Source organism: Ambystoma mexicanum, chromosome 2p, assembly GCF_040938575.1.
Source record: "Ambystoma mexicanum isolate Mex_15411 chromosome 2p, UKY_AmexF1_1, whole genome shotgun sequence".
Lineage (NCBI taxonomy): Eukaryota > Metazoa > Chordata > Amphibia > Caudata > Ambystomatidae > Ambystoma > Ambystoma mexicanum.
This window is the reverse complement of record NC_090923.1, coordinates 960125863-960142682: the sequence shown is the minus strand read 5'-3', so window position 1 is coordinate 960142682 and position 16820 is coordinate 960125863. Positions and strand designations below refer to the sequence as shown.

The 16820-nt window shown below is 43.3% G+C and overlaps 1 protein-coding gene across 1 annotated transcript in view; it reads left to right on the top strand.

Moving 5' to 3' along the window:
- The window catches only part of ATG2A (autophagy related 2A), a 2105371-nt gene that overhangs the window by 234847 nt on the left and 1853704 nt on the right, over positions 1-16820 (top strand). The window contains exon 5 of the mRNA XM_069644746.1: positions 13845-14007. Within this exon, the coding sequence (XP_069500847.1) occupies positions 13845-14007 (163 nt within the window). The remainder of the gene's footprint in view (positions 1-13844; positions 14008-16820) is intronic.

The window sequence follows — 16820 nt, the reverse complement described above, 5'->3', positions numbered from 1 at the left end:
TCCACGTCGTCTTCCCTACCGAGACGATCTGCTCTCACGGGAGGGGGGTCAGGTTCTCCATCCAGAGGTCAGATCCCTCAACCTTCACGCTTGGCTTCTGAAAGGTTGAGGTATAAGGATTGGGACCTCCCTGAGGACGTGATGGAGGTGTTGCTTTCGGCCCGAAGGCCGGCAACAAAGTCTCTGTACCGTTGCCGTTGGCGTAAGTTCTGCGACTGGTGCAGAGTTCAGAATGTGGATCCTTTTGCATGTGACATCCCCATGGTTCTGTCCTTTTTACTTTCTTTGGCCCACAGGGGCTTGCAAGTGGGTACCGTTAAGGGTTACCTGGCGGCGCTGTCCATCTTTAAACGCTCGTCTGAAGAGTGTTCTTACTTTAAAATCCCTTTGATTTCACAGTTCCTGAAAGGGCTCACTAATGTGTTCCCTCCGTCACCTTTCCTGGTGCCCGGTTGGGATTTAAACTTGGTTCTTAAGTTTCTTATGGGTGCTCCGTTTGAGCCTTTACATTCTTGCCCTTTGAGGCTGTTAACTCTGAAAACTGTGTTTTTAGTTGCGGTTACTTCCACTCGCATAGTGAGTGAGTTACAGGCACTTTCAGTTAAGCCTCCCTTCACTGTATTTCACAAGGACAGGGTTGTCCTTAGAGTTCGTCCTTCTTTTCTTCCGAAGGTAGTGACTGAATTTCATTTGGCCCAGAAGGTTGTTCTTCCGGCATTCTATCCTCCTCCGCATCCTGGTAAGGAAGAGGAGAGGCTCCATAGGCTTGATCCTAGGAGAGCTTTAAGCTTTTATGTTTCACGCATGTCCCGGGTCAGAGTGGATGATCAACTCTTTATTGGTTACGCTGGAAAGCGTTTGGGGCAAGCTGTGACGAAACAGACTTTGTCTCGCTGGATTATTTTGGCCATCTCGGAGTGCTACCGTTTGGCGGGTAAGGACCCACCGGCTGGCTTGCGGGCCCATTCTACCAGGGGTATGGCTGCGTCTACTGCCCTGCAGAGGGGTGTTCCTATTCGCAACATCTGTGATGCAGCCACCTGGGCTTCAGTACATACATTTGTACGTCACTATTCCCTTGATTCCATCCGAGCACAGGATCTGGCCTTTGGCAAGGCGGTCCTTTGCTCTGCTATTTGATTGGCTATTCTACATTTTGATTCTAAATTCTTTCCCTCCTCCTTGCTTTGGTACTGCTTTGGGAGTCTGTCATAGATATGGAATACGTCGGAGGACCCAATCCCCTCGAAGAACAAGTTACTTTCTTACCTGGTAACGTTCTTTCGATGGGATGGTCCGACGACGTACTCCATATCGCTCCCGCCCGGCCTTCCCCGCTGCAGAATTTCTTTTGCGATTGCAGCTTACGTTCCGCAAGGCTTTGTGTCTGACTGGCAGTTGACTTATGTCACACGTTCTGGGGGAAAAAACTACAACTGAGGCTATGGGCGTCGTGCGTCCTACTTATCACATCGGATGACGTCGGAGGAGGTCCTCGACGACGGCGCATCGACGCAGGACGCAGACGCCGAAAAAGTTTCCGAAGCAGCACAGCTGTGGTGATTACATGTCATAGATATGGAATACGTCGTCGGACCATCCCATCGAAAGAACGTTACCAGGTAAGAAAGTAACTTGTTCTTCTTGCTGTGCCAATGTACATTCACAGAGCGTGGAAGATGAGATGGACAATGTTAGACTCGCAAGGAGCTGAATAATGAAACATCATTATGTATGTCATTTATATCAAATTTGTACTTATGGCTCTTTTATACTGTAAGATTTCCTTTTATTTTGTGTGTATTTATGTGCAAACCTTTTAAGGGCTTTGCCTGAAATAAAGTACTTTGACTCATCTCAGTGGTGTGTGTTATTGGCTGTATTTGAGACAATGAGTTGGTTTTTTTTAAGGTGCAAGTGCTCAAATCTGATGTTTTTCCCAATATGAGACCTAGATTTCTTCCGGTTGGATGCCAGGAAAGATTTCTCTTTTTGCAACGTTCCCTCCAAAGCTCCTATTGAGCCCCATTCTTTTTGCTATGTTAGTTTTTACTATTGTACAAAAAAGGTAGCAGGCGCCCCTCTCTCGAAAGAACACGGCATGATAAACTGTTAAGTGGTTATTAACCATTTTGAGAGTTCGCAGCCATTTGCTTTTTGCTTACTGTACCATTTGCATATCAGTCTTTGTCCCGCCCACATGGGCAGTCCAGCACCGAAATGCTATGGCAATTCCTCTCTGAACAAGAGTACCAACAGCAACCCCATACACGTGTTTGTCTTGTTGGACCTCATCAGTGAGGTGAAGCTGTGCCTCTTTAAGCACAGTGAGCAGGGAGTCCATGTCTGGTTGCCCCCAGGTAACATAGGGTACCCAACCCCAAGTTCCTTGCAAAAATACAAAAAAGGTAGTACCCACTTCATCCCTGCACCTGTTCACAGCCCTTAATCTATGAATGTATAGCAAGCAGTGTCCAATCTTGCAGCGACACACTTCCAATATCCCTCAATCAACTGTTGCAAAGGTACCGTAATTCCAAATAGTGCAACCAGGCCATCATATCCTGCAAAAGATCAGTACCCTGAATAGTTGGTAAAAAAAACGTAGGTGTCCAACAAGCAAGACAACTGAACAAAGATCAACCATTCTACGAAAAGAAAGTCAGAATCTTGGTAAATGACTAAGAAATTACTTTTAAATGAAAGCCCTCCAATGGAAACTCCAATAATGTGTGCAGTAATACACCTAATCATGATCGCCTCCTAGATATCAAAAAGATGGGCCTCCTCTCGAAACTAATGTAGACAAAAGTAACGCAGACAAACTTGGAATGAGCAGATCTGCAACCAGGATGCAATGATCAGTTTTAATAAGCGATCAGATAGATTCAAGGTGCTACAGCATATGCACAGTGACCAACACAGGTATTAGGAGCTCCCACATGCACATGTGGTGCCAGTGATTCATGTATAGTCACCCAGGAACACTTTCTATGTGTATCCGTTTCTAACTCACAAGCCCAGATTTGTGTAGTCAGGTAGGGGATGGATTCATAATGAGAATGTCATACGCTTGCAAAATACACATTTATCTTCTTGATGAAGATCATAAGGAATACAAGAGTCTGTGTCCAATACCCTCCCAAAATCAGATGGGTGGCAGGCAACCAGTAGATGTGTCACTTCCCCCCAAGAGAGGAGTGTGCACTCCTTGCAGCATGTGACTGATGAGATATTCCACATTATAAAGCATCCCCATGCAGCACTGTCGTAATTATTGCTGTGCTGGTGAAGGCTGCAGTCTTGGCCGATCACACGGCTGGGAACAAGGGCGAAAACTGCCAGTGTCCGCCTGTGTTCTCAGTTACCCCCACTCCTTTACCTGGTGCCACACATTATTAGTTTGGGATTTTAGGTGGCGCCGCTATTAGATGGCCATGTATTCACACCATTTTGCATCTGCTTTCATGGCATTTCCACCCACTTCCTGCTCCTCCCTGCCCAAAACACATCCTGTTGTTCTCTCTGAGCTAGCTTTATCAAGCCTCACCGTCCTTTGTGCTTGAAGTGTGTGACAGTGTTTTTTTAAATCCGTGTAATGAGTTAGTCTACTGGTATGATAAAAATGTGTTAACCAGGTCGGTCTTCAGCCACTATATGTATATGCATTGTGTGTGTTGTTTTGAATTACGTATATGCATTAGGCATGTACCAGGAACTGCTATTCGATGGCAGTGTACGTATTCCATTTTTACCTCTTCTTTTATGAATAGCTGTTAGGAAAGATTTCATAATTGTATGCAATTTTTCCTCCATGTGTACACCCCCAAACTTGTTGCTGCTCTTTAGACCCCATTGACTGACTTTGCCAGAGAAGCACAGCCTTCAGCTGCACTCCTCTGGGCTTTTGCTCACTTTTTATGTGGAAACTGACTTGCCCTTAAGACGATCTGTACTGGCAGACTTTGTTTCCCTTAGTCCTTTTTCCCATGTCGCAACTTTTGTGCAACATGTAACAAGTACACAATGTACCTTCCATTACAGTGTACTTGGGTCTGTAGTCAATTTCCAAAGGCCCTAGACACTCTCGTTGGACTTTTTATGAACTGTGCAGATGTATCATGGACAAGACTGGTGGCAGCTATCTGTTCGCATTCTTTTTAACCCTTTCCTGCCATGTTAACTGCGTTTGGCACAAATAGGTGGCCGGGCTCCAAAATGGCCATGCCACGAGGTTCTTTGTCCTGTCATTTGGCCATCTTGCCCCTTCACCTTCCCAGGTCGAGTCGACACGGGTCAGTCCGTATTTGGTCATGCACTTTCCCGCGAAACCCAATGCTTTCGCGGGTTTCTGCATGCCTTGTGTGTGTGCCTCCAGGATGTGGGCTGGAACGTCTGAGTCCAATACACATCCTGGGTGCCAGAGAGGAGTGCCCTGAATGACTGGGACCACAGTGGTCTGTGATTGGTCCACGTATGGAGCGTGTGTTTTGTGAGCAGATCTCCCATTTGGTCCTCTCCGTTTGGGAGCGAAGGGAACTTTGGATAAGAGGAGGCCAAAAACACCCATACTATGTCGATCTCCTGAGTTCTCACTGAAAAAAGGAAAGGATCCAAGTATCCTGCAACTATGAAGCTGAGTCGAGGAACCACTGGTGTCTTGCTGGAAGGTTTGGCACCCTGAGCCCGCTGTCGTCCCGTGGGACCCCTCTGCATCTGATAGTCCTAGAAGGTCTGCGAAGACACTTCGACCCATTGGAATAGTGGGACCAACTATTCTCGGCACCTTCACCAAAACCTGCAAGTAAGCTTTCTCGAAACTTGGTATACTGCCAGCTCTGTGTCCACGGCACCCTCACACCGAATTTCGTACACTTGGCATTCCCAGGTCTGAAGTAAGACGAGTGCGCCAGGACCGGAGTAAACGCGGTTACTGTGTTGCCCTGGCGCGGCAAGTCTTTTGTAAGTACACTAAATTGTGACCCTCTTGCCCCTGAAGCCTGCTGCAGTGAAACTGGGTCGATCCATCCACCCAGAGCAGAGAAATCGCCACTGTCCCGTTTGGGAATCATCGCTGTAACTCAGGAACAAAAAAGCTGCAGAGACGTCCTTTTTGCCGCATTCGAAACTGCAACCCGAGTGGACTGAACTGGCGCAGTTTGGGTCCAAGTGCGCCTGGGACCGGTGAGTACTTAAAACAGTAACCGGTGGCCCCTCTCACCAAGGGCCCCTTTTACGCATGAGTTGCCCCTGGGGTCCCTCTCCTTTCCACTGCTAGTGCGAACTAGCGACTCCATCCCGCACTCCGGATCTGCCTATGCCTTCAAGTGGAGGTCCTCCCTGAATAGTGGGAACTTGTTTTTCATCGCCTCATCCACCTTCCCGAGCTGCTAGAGAACCCTGAAGAGACCCTATTTTGCCCATTGGAACAACCGTGTGTGCTTGCATTGAATGTACTATCGAGCACAAGGCTCCTCTCTTCTTAAGGCTTGGACTGCCTCTTAGTTAGGTGTGTTATCAATGTCGAAGGGGCCTAAAAACGATCTGCACTGCCTGCTTCCTTCCCATCTAGGTTGTCAACATATTTCGTGCATTTAACCCCTTTAGACCCCAATGGTCTTGTATATAAATTGTACTGATAGTGTTGTGTTGGTTTACTTAGTGTTACTGTGATTCTTTTGCTATGGTCTGTTACAAATTCCTTGTAATAAATGTGTATATTTTTAATATAACACCTGTCTGTAGTAATTTGTAAGTGTCCTTGCTTTGTGTGCTCATTGAGGTCCTTCAGTCACCCTCACCCCTCCTGAGACTTAGTCTTGACCGCCTGCCAAAGCTTCCTTGATTGGTCTGGCTTGTCCAGAGGTTACCCTGTTCCAAGAAACTAGGCTTGCCTTCTGAACTCCTGCCCACCAGATCACAGTTAAGAAATCCATCTTAACAATAGCCATTCACCATTACAATGGCAATGGTAGGCAGGTCCCAAAACTACCACTGAGTGTTTGGAAAAGACATGATTACATTCCCTTTTATTAAGAAAGGACAATTCTATTAAATTAATATATTTTTGTAACATATTTAAATAATTTGAGATAATACCAAAAAACGCAAACTATTTGCATTGCCAATGCTTGTTTATAAACTTGTTCTGACTATTTGAAGAGGAGTAAAGTCTTCAGATTCACTTCCATTTTCTGTTGCTCGTTGTTAAGGGGGAGACTGATCAGTCCTTCTGACTATCAGTACTGGGAAACTGTTTCCCTTTTTATTTCTTGTACTTCTTAACATAGCAAACAGCAGTGCAGTGCAATAGGGATACTTTTTACACATGGGATTTTTGGTTACTATATACGTTCCTAAAGACAAGCTGGTGGCAGAAGATACATTTTTACCATGTTTGCGTTCTTTTTAGTGTGCACATTCGCATTTGCCACATACGGCTACTAAACGTGGCTAGTTCCCTAAAATGACCGTTCCACAAGATGTTCACTTGCTTCTTTGGCCATTTTGTAGTTTGGCCTTCTTCCTGCCGTGCCAGGTCAGGAAATTCTTGATAAGGTTGTGCACTTGCCTGCGAAAGCAGACTAGTGGTGTCTGTGTCTGTCTCTCTCTCTCGCGCTCTTTCTCTCTCTCTCTCTCTCTCTCTCTCTCTCTCTCTCTCGTGCGCTCTCTCTCTCGTTCTCTCTCTCTCGTGCGCTCTCTCTCTCTCGCACTCTCTTGCTCTTGCTCTCTCACTTTCTCTCGCTCTCTTTCTCTCGCTCTTTCTCTCGCTCTCTTTCTCTCGCTGTCTTTCTCGCGCGCTCTTTCTCGCGCTCTCTCCCATCTCGGCCAGGAAGGTGGGGGACTGTCTAGCCCCACTCCACATCGATGGTGCCAGAATGTCTAGGCAGTAAGCAAATGTGGTGCAGATCCTTACCATTGGTGGGGTTGGGCTTGCTTCCAGCTCGGATTTTGGATAAGAGGAGGACCTCTGCAGCCATTTCTTCACATCGTTGGAGCCAAGAACCCCTCCAAGAAGAGTAGCCTGCTGAAGATCCGAAGATAACTTCTCAAGTGGCTCAGCGTCCCTTCTAGTCGCTAGCCCGGTGAAACCCTGCTCCTCTACCTGATCTTTGAAAACCCTGAGCTGTGCTTAAGCCCTTCGACTCGTGGTACTCCTTGAGGTTTGTGTCCTTCGGAAGTGTACCTGGACGGACCAGCTCTAGTGGGCTACCTCACTGCAAGCGTTGCCGTTCCGTGTTAGAGTTGGTGGTTGCCAGCTCGTGCCACAAGTTACCTTCTCCCTGAATTTCAGTGTCCGAGCATCAAGGGACCCTCTCCTGGAGCAACTTCTGCGACTGGAAAGATGCCTGTCGCCATTGTTGTGCACAGGCACTCGCTAGAACTCTCCTTTCTCCAACTTGTGAAGTGTCCTGAAGAGGTCTGCATCAGTGTTTCTTGCATTTCTTCATCGACAGAGGTTGCATCTTTCAACTGCTACATACCTGCAGAGTCACCATTAGGGTTTGGACTGCTTACGTAAGGTAATTTACTTGTTATCTGGTACCATCATTTATTGCATCTAATCTACTTATCTGCTTCCCTAAATAAGTAATTTGATGTATGTTTTAACCTATGGTGAATGTATATATTTGTATCATAGAGTATTGTGCGATAATACTACCATTTACGTTGATTTTCAAGTGTGTCCAGAAGCCCTATTAAAAAAGAACTATGATTTATAATTACTGCCAATTTTGAATTATTGTGTGCCATACTCTGCAAACTAATTCAGGGCACCTGGCCCCATTCAGTCTTCTGAGAGTAAGCATTGACTGCTGATGCATGTACCTTGATTTGGGCTTTGGCAAACCTCTGAGTTCCCCGTTCACTAGAACTAAGGAGTGCTCCTAAAATCTGTCATCCAGGTCAGATTCTAAAAATCCATTTTAACATTGGATTTCCAAGATCTGATTGTTTCCCTTAATGTTAGATGTCTAAGATCTGAGTGCTTCGCTACAGGTACACATGGCTAAATGGAAGAGCAGAATTATACAAGTAGACTATGGTAGGCCGCTACCTATCGTGCAATAAATAAGGGGCATAGGATGGCGGGATAGTTATCACACAAAGATTAAATCTGAGCACTCTGCAAGACTGGGAGCTCCAAAATGGTATATTTGCCTTGCGTCATATAAATCCTTGCGCAGGGCCTGCTGATAGATTATTTTCTATAGAGGTTGGCTGTTAGAATTCAGTTAGAGTGCTGAGATTTAATGGACACAGTGCAGGAGGATTTAGGCAATCTGTTTTGTTTTCTGGTTTTGCTTCTGAGCTATGATTGGCTTTTCGTGTTTTTTATTTTTCCATCATTTGGATCACCGAGAAGCAGTGTTTGGCTTAGGTTGCTGAGAATTAACAAGTTTCCTGTCTGACTAGGTTTCCAAACTTGTATAAGATTTCATTGCGTTACATTTTTTAAATACAATTGATTCTCTAGAACTGATATATAGTAATCTTCAGGTTAGATCCTGAGTTCCGGTTGGTTTATTGGTGAGTAGTAAGTTGAGATTTGAATCCTCACTAGTAAGATTGCTGATATATGGGTCTCTCTAGGAATATGGCTACACGATTCAGGACCCCCCCCCCCCCACCCAATGATAGGGACATTGAAATCAGAATTGTGTGGCAACAAAACATATTGCAGCACAAATAGGCAGGTTTTGTGGCATTTACGCATAATAAAATTGTAATAGGGAGCTACTAAACATCTAGAAACCCGTTTCTGATGTTTCTATGGTGCCTTTTGATTGACAGCAAGCTCCTACAGAGTTGGTTCCTAGATTTTAAATTGTGTGGGGCTTTGGAACACTGGCCCCGTCATCGTCTGATAGCATAAAGTGAGATTTGTTTGAGCTTTAGGCTAGTTGAAATGAATGACAGATGAGTACAATTGTACAGTTTATGCTTTTTTAGTGTCATTTCCGAAATATTGCAGTACATTTTGAACTGTGTTTTGCTTTAAATTCTTTTTTTTATTGCATGCTCGAAATCACTATAAGCTGGACGGTCTGGTTGGGGCTTTTATGTTGACAGCTGTGATCTGATGGCTTGTGAATGATGGCCTTTTGGCTAACTTGTTGAATCTCTATTCTATTTTGGTTTAATTGCTGAGATTTGGTTCACCTTCTTAAATTGCACGCTGTTATCAAGCCAAAACACATTCTCTTTTTATGTGGAGGGACCTCGAAAAGGCTGCACCCTCTGGCAATAAAAAGTTTTCTAATGGAAAGGCCGCTGGCCCTGACCTGGTTCTGATTGTGTTACACAATGAAGGGAGTGCTCAATTACCTCTCTCTTAGTCTACCTAATAAGGTGGTCAGATAGAAACTCAACAAAAGGATAGAATTCTTTACCCATGTGTCATATGTATTGGCAAAAAATTGTCGTGCCAGAGAAGTATGTAAAAAAACACATTTTAATCAACAATTATGTTCTATACATCATGTGGTATATGCTTTCCACAAGGCATTACCACTATTTTTAAAAAAATTAAGAATTTGTGACATACAATTTAAAGAAACCCAATTCTCAATGCTTCTGAATTAATGCCAGTGGTGGCTAGGGTTAGTAAGTGACAATCGTATTACGATATTAATGCCAGAATTTTTTGACAAAGGAGCAAACTATCTAAATACAGATGACAGTTTAAACAGATGTTATTTGTAGAAAGACAACGTTATTTAGGGTGTCAGTGGGATGTCTACATATGTTTCGGCTGAACAGAGTCTCGTGAACACCGTCCCTGATGTTCCGCTGTTGTTATTAAGAGCCCTCTTCAGGACAAAATGTTGTTTTAATGGGATGATGGTACATTCATAGGCTCCAGTCCCCGTTTGTCAAATTTCAATGGGAGACCATAAAACAAAAAATAAATTCATAAAATTATAATGGATTGTCTAAAGTAATGTTTTAAAAAAAACAGATGTTTTGAAAAACACAGACATGTTACAAAAAACTTTCTTAGGCAACGTTCATATGTCTTAGGACTGTTTTTAATTCATGTATACAAAGAGTTTCACTGACCTTTTGGTCTTATTGTTGGTTAGACTAAAGTCTATCAATTTTCTTCAGGCGGTTAATTCCTGATGACTTGTTTTTAGATTGGAGTAAATAATCCACTCGGTTGCTTTCGGATCTGTTTCCCTTTTGTAGAAAAAGGCTTTTCTTCTTGCTGAAATTTTTTAATGCATGGGACCTATGGGGTGCAAGCAGGCATTTGTACAATATGTTTAGAACCTTGTAGTTTAGTAACCTGCTTTTATATCAACGATTCTGGTATTAGCCTACCTCTTCCCAGTTGTTTCATGCACGTTTTAGGGTGCCGTTTTCTTGACAGAGCCGTTCTCTTGCCCTTCGTTCAGCAGCTTTAATGCTGTGTCGACATCCACCTACGGATGCAATCAGACACAAACTTTTAATTTTTCTATTTCCCATGCATGCTAGGTCAATAGTTAGTTAGCGTGCATGTTTTGCTATTTTTGCTAGTCCTGCCTTTCAACAACAAATGTCCGCATAATATGCATCGTTTCCCTCTTTCGGGTTTTTCTTCTAAATGTGAAGGTTGCACATATATCGATTTCGTTTGTTTACCTGTTTTTCCTTATTTTTCTGATTCAAGTGGACGGCCGACTATCATTTGACCATCTATAACCATCTTAAACAAATGCATGAAACAACTGGGAAGAGGTAGGCTAATACCAGAATCGTTGATATAAAAGCAGGTTACTAAACTTTTTACTCCAATCTAAAAACAAGTAATCAGGAATTAACCGCCTGAAGAAATTTGATAGACTTTAGTCAAACCAACAATAAGACCAAAAGGTCAGTGAAACTCTTTGTATACAGGAATTAAAACAGTCCTAAGACATATGAACGTTGCCTAAGAAAGTTTTTTGTAACATGTCTCTGTTTTTCAAAACATCTTTTTTTTTAAAAACATTACTTTAGACAATCCATTATAATTTTATGAATTTATTTTTTGTTTTATAGTCTCCCATTGAAATTTGACAAACGGGGACTGGAGCCTATGAATGTACCGTCATCCCATTAAAACAACATTTTGTCCTGAAGAGGGCTCTTAATAACAGCGGAACATCAGGGAAGGTGTTCACGAGACTCTGTTTAGCCGAAACATATGTAGACATCCCACTGACACCCTAAATAACTTTGTCTTTCTACAAATAACATCTGTTTAAACTGTCATCTGTATTTAGTTAGTTTGCTCCTTTGTCAAAAAATTCTGGCATTAATATCGTACTTGTATATTGGAAATATGATTGTCACTTACTAACCGTAGCTGCCACTGGCATTAATTCTGAAGCATTGAGAATTGGGTTTCTTTAAATTGTATGTCACAAATTCTTATTTTTTTTTTAAAATAGTGGTAATGCTTTGTGGAAAGCATATACCACATGATGTAATGAACTTAATTGTTGATTAAAATGTGTTTTTTTTTTTTTTTACATACTTCTCTGGCACGACAAATTTTTGTCAATACATATGACACATGGGTAAAGAATTCTATCCTTTTGTTAATTTTCTATCTGACCACCTTATTAGGTAGACTAAGAGAGAGGTAATTGAGCACTCCCTTCATTGTGTAACACATTATAAGGAGTCCCAATAGTGCTCAATCCCCCTATAACAAAAAATCCTGGGACTTAACCTTTTTTTTTTCTCCTGGTTCTGATTGACCTGGCTCCCCCACAAAGCTGGAACCAGGCTACTATTCTACCGATTTTTAAGAAAAGGAATGTGGCAGATCCAACTTGCTATCGTCCTGTTTCCTTAATCGATACGACGGCTAACTGGTTTGGTAGGACACTTATGGGAAAATCATGGATTGGGTAGAGGACAATACTATCCTCTCAGCTATCCAATATGGTTTTCGTTAGTCTGGGGACAGTGGATCAAACTTTAAATTTGACTCATTTTGGAAAAATACATCCAGGGTTACGGGGTTCAAATCTAAGTAGCTTTTATGGCCTAAAGCACAGCATTTGACTATGTGAACCGTGCAAAATGATGGTCATATCTATGGTCCTATCTTCACTAGGAGTCACAGAACACGGCCGGATGCACCACACGGGGCACCCTGACTTTTCTATTAAGAGATACTAAAAACTCACTCCAATCATTGGAAAACAAATACATCCTGAATACTACTTTAAATTTTATTCTGCAAAACACTTACTTGGCAAGAAACACAAGCTGCCGCCAGCCAACGTCGAAACAGAGCTATTTTAGGACAGCTCAAACATACCTGATTCTTTAACAAGATGCCAATTAACAAAGACCTTATGGTCAAAACATGTGTTGGCTTAGTCATGACACTCCATGTTTTTGGGAGCAGTGGAAAATTGTAATGACACTTGAATATTAAATTCTATAAAGCGCAGTATGATTGGTGTTCACACAAACCTTACCATCATCAACAGATGTGCCCAAGTTTGCCGAAAGGCACTTCCCATTGCTGATGTATGTGGACAATGCTGTTCTCATTGCAAAAAACAAGAAGGGCCCTTCAGCAGCTCTTGCTGTGCTTTTGCAAGCATATGTCCGCAAGGTATTTCAACATTAACTTGACGAAATCGAAAGTAATATGCATACACATATTGACGCCCAGGTGGGAAAATGTGCTCAAATAAACGGTGCTCTACTGTGTTATGGGCGTAGTTTGGGTGGGCTTTCAGTGGATCATGCCTTGCGAATTTATAAAGCAATCTGTACCAGTGGCTACGTACGGTGCTGCAGTCTCAGACTCTATCCAAAGGAAAGAGAATGACTTCCTAAGTAGAATCATAGGGGTGAATAAGGGTTTCCCAGGCTACTTAATTCACCAGGAATGTAGCCTGACATTGGTTTCAGATTTCATCCAACTCCAACCGTGTTATATTGGTTACGCCTATGGGGTAACCCAGCTTTGGCCCTGGCAAGGATGTTAGTCGGTGACATCTTGGGCTCAGATGCATACAACAGGTCGGAGTGGTTAAACTATATATGCACTACTCTTGATCAGCTCGGCCTGGCAGATTATTTGTGTTGTACAATAGGTAGGGGGAAAGTAGAAATGGCGATTGTGACCAAGGATTTCTTTAATTTGAAGCAAACCTAAAGGGAGGCTCGTGAATACCACAGAAAGAGCATTTAGGGCTACTTTAACAGGAAGCAAGTGTTGGGCCCGCTAAGTTATGTGCATTGGTTTAAAGAACTGAGGAAAAGGGCAGTTTTTCTGCATCTGAGATCTAACTTACTTTTTATGAAAGGAACCTCTATGGATACAAATATCAAAGGTGTGAATAATTGTTTTTGCAAATACCATGATGTGGACGACTTGCTGCATTTATTATTACTATTAATTATTACTATGCCCTGTAAATGCGGAGTTAAGGCGTAAATATCTTTGCCCGCTGTTTATCTGTTTGGGGAAAAGAAGTTCAGCAGTAGCCTGTAATATGATTGTACTACCTCCAAGCATAAATTGAGCATCAAAAATCTATGCTTTTCTTGAGCGTGCCTTGGAACTGAGAGCGTTCTTGCTACAGTAAAAAATCATTTAAAGTAGTATTTTAGCACTAATGTATTGTGGATTCATGTATTCTATTATGTTTATACTTTTTGAATGTACTGTGATTTTATTGTTCTTCAATGGGCTAGTTGCCCGAAATAAAGATTTTCTTCTCTTCTCTCTTCATTGTGATCGTTGGTGCATGGATTTTTTTTACCAGAAGATATTGTACAGTTGACTTCCTACAATCTGATTCCTTTGAACAGCAGAATCATTTTCCTGTATTTTGTTTTAGATTAGATTACTGTGACGAGGCCGTAAGAGACCCCAGCCAAGTGATTCCTGTGGACATCCATCAGCCCCCTGCCTTTGTCCATAAAATCTTGCAGCTAAGTGGAGTCGTGTTGCACTATGAAGAATTTTCTGAGAGCAAGAATCCAACATCTCCTGTTCCTCAGGTAGGAGTGTGGACTTTTGCGATATGGTCTGTAAAGTGATTTACCAGGGATTTGGATCACTGGATGTCATCAATCGTTTTGATTTTATTGTTTTCTATGGTGCTAAAGCTATTCCCTTGGGACACTTAAGGGTGCCTGTTCCCTGAGAAAGTACACATATAATAAACGTTGGAAATCATTCCTCTGAAACATTCTTAATGAAAACAAAGGGTCTATTTTCCTAGGTTCTGCGGCTAGAAATAGGTGAATTTCTTCTTCTACAGTCTATGGTTGGCTAAGAAGCATTTCTTGGCCGATGTGTGGCTGAACAAACGACCTGGTATTAAATCTGGCTTTTGCTTCCATCATTTTAAATGGAAACGGACACTAATGCCGCACATTCCAATGGGTTGTTCTATTAACATCCTCAATGGTAACCATTGGGAACCGTTCAGAATTTGTGTTGTCATTCTTTGTCAATTGCCACGGTCTATGTACTTGCTTGTTGACATCCTTACCCGGCAACAGATCTTTCTAGGACTCGGATGATGGTTAAACTGTGCATGTTGCATAAGCAGGTCTTCTTTGTTGAGAGAGCTAGGTGGGATGTCTGGTCCTCCTGTGGCTTAATGTTGTTGTAGCTGAAAACATGAATGAAGTTGCACTGGCAGAGTACAGACATGAGGCATGATACAGGATTGGGTGTGTGTTGGGTAGATTTTCCTTTTTTAGTGAAATTATCCCCACTTTGTGAGTCCCCCAGCATTTTTGCTGGACTACTAGATTTTTGGACTCAGTCTCCTGAGTGAGTGGGAACCTTTTTCCACACTCACTCATTCTTCTACTCTGACCATCTGACCCCTTTCTTTTTCTTTTTGATACTTTTTAATTGAGTTACGCTTTCCTCCATCTTTTCTGGCATCTACATTTAATTATTGCAGCACATAGAACTTTCTGTGCAATGTTGCTGGGGAACTCCTTGACCCTCCCTTTTTATTTTACCTGTATTAACACGTCTACCAGGGCAGAGGGGACACTTTTTGTCCCATCTGTATTTTAATTTGCCAGATCAGCACACCCCACCTTAAGTGGAGTGCTGAGGGTAAACATTGTCTCCCCTTTCTCGCTTTTTCAGTAACTTTTAGTTACTGTTCCATGTTCATCTGACAGGCTGGAGGCAGTCTACCAGCTTTTGTGGACTTTTGTCGCCGGCTGCCTTTGCAGCTGCGGTAAGGGCCACAAGGGTCACCATTTGCCTGAAATGGTGGCTGTACTTTTTTAAGCCTTGTTCTTGATGAGTTGGTCTTTCTTGAGCTGCCTTCTACCTGCCTGGGTAGGGCCCACCAAAGACCCTCTTGAGTGCCTGAAAGGACAGGAAGTGGGGGAGGTGATTGAAACTCCCTGTGTCTTTGTCCTGCAATGTGCCTACCTGGAGCCAGTTTGTGCTGCGAGGCTGGCTGGCCCCATTGGACAGCCATACCCCAAGTTTGAATGAATGCATGTCTGGTGATTGGTGGGCTCAGTCAGTTTTCCTGCACTAAAGGTGAGGGTCCTGGAGCAGAAACTCAGATTCAATAACTGGAACTGAAGATCCGACAAAGGAGGACATCCACAGCCACTTTCAGCAACCACCAGAGCCGGCTGAGTAACTGCTGCAGTTCCGACCTCAACTTCTGTGCTAGTGGACGACTTCCTCCCTTTGACTGGTGGGCCTAACCAGTCCCAAGAGGAACTGCCTGCATTTTGCGCCTTCCCTGGCCTACAATTCCTCAATGTCAGGGGTCCTGTGCCATTTTGCAGTGCAATGTCTTCTGAACTTCGGTTTCGTCTGAAACTTGGTAGGCATTTTTCTGGACCTCCATTGACTGTATCCTACTACACAAAGTCCCCATATCTGAGACCAGGACCGAGAAAGGGCGCCAACTCCACCGCATAACTGTCCTTCAACAAGCCTTGAAAAAGGCACCAATGAGCCAGTACGAAGATCTACTGCTGGGCGTCCAACTACTCGAGTGCAATCTCCAGATCCATCAACAGCTCTTTTCTTTAGTGGCCAAGAATACTAAACCAGGGTCTGCTGCCACCTCTTCTTGGGGGCCCGTCTTGCTGCACCAGCTTCTTCGCTTATAAGGTACTATTCAGCCCCTAATACTTGCCTAGGGCCTGCTTTGTTGTTCCTGTGCTTCAGAGGGTTGCAGTTAAGCTGTAACTTGCATCCCCTCCAAGCGTACATTGAGCTACGTTGGGGATGGACAACCCATTTTGCTAAAGAAACCGAACTGATATTCTCCTCTAAAATTGAAGAACTCTTCATAGACTCTGCCTTGTCTGCTGCTTATCTGCCTTTTCTCCCTCAGCCCTTGGTCACTGGATACCCAATCCCCCCCCACGTGACTCTGTGAGACTCACCTAGGACAGAGTTGGACTTCCTAAGATTGACTAAGTAGGTGTTAACTAAAGTTGTACAAGTTGGTCTAAAAATTGCTTTATAACTGCTAGTGTGCGTTTTCCTGACCTGTGCATGCTCTGAGTTCTGTGTGCCTCACTACATCCATCATCCCTCTTAGACTAAGCCTTGCTGCTTAGCCATTGCTACCAAACCTTTGGGTAGTTCAGGACAGTGGGAATAAGAGGTTGCACTCATTTTCCACAGTCATATTGTCAAACACTGCAATTGTTCTGACAAAGCAGCTTTTTCTACATTGGCCGCTGTCTGGTGGTAGAATTAGATATCACTCGCATGAATATTTTGGCCATATTGCTAGCATTCATTCAGACCTGCCTGCCCTCATGTAGATGACGCAACTCCCTGCGTGTGGAGCTTCCAGTGGAAT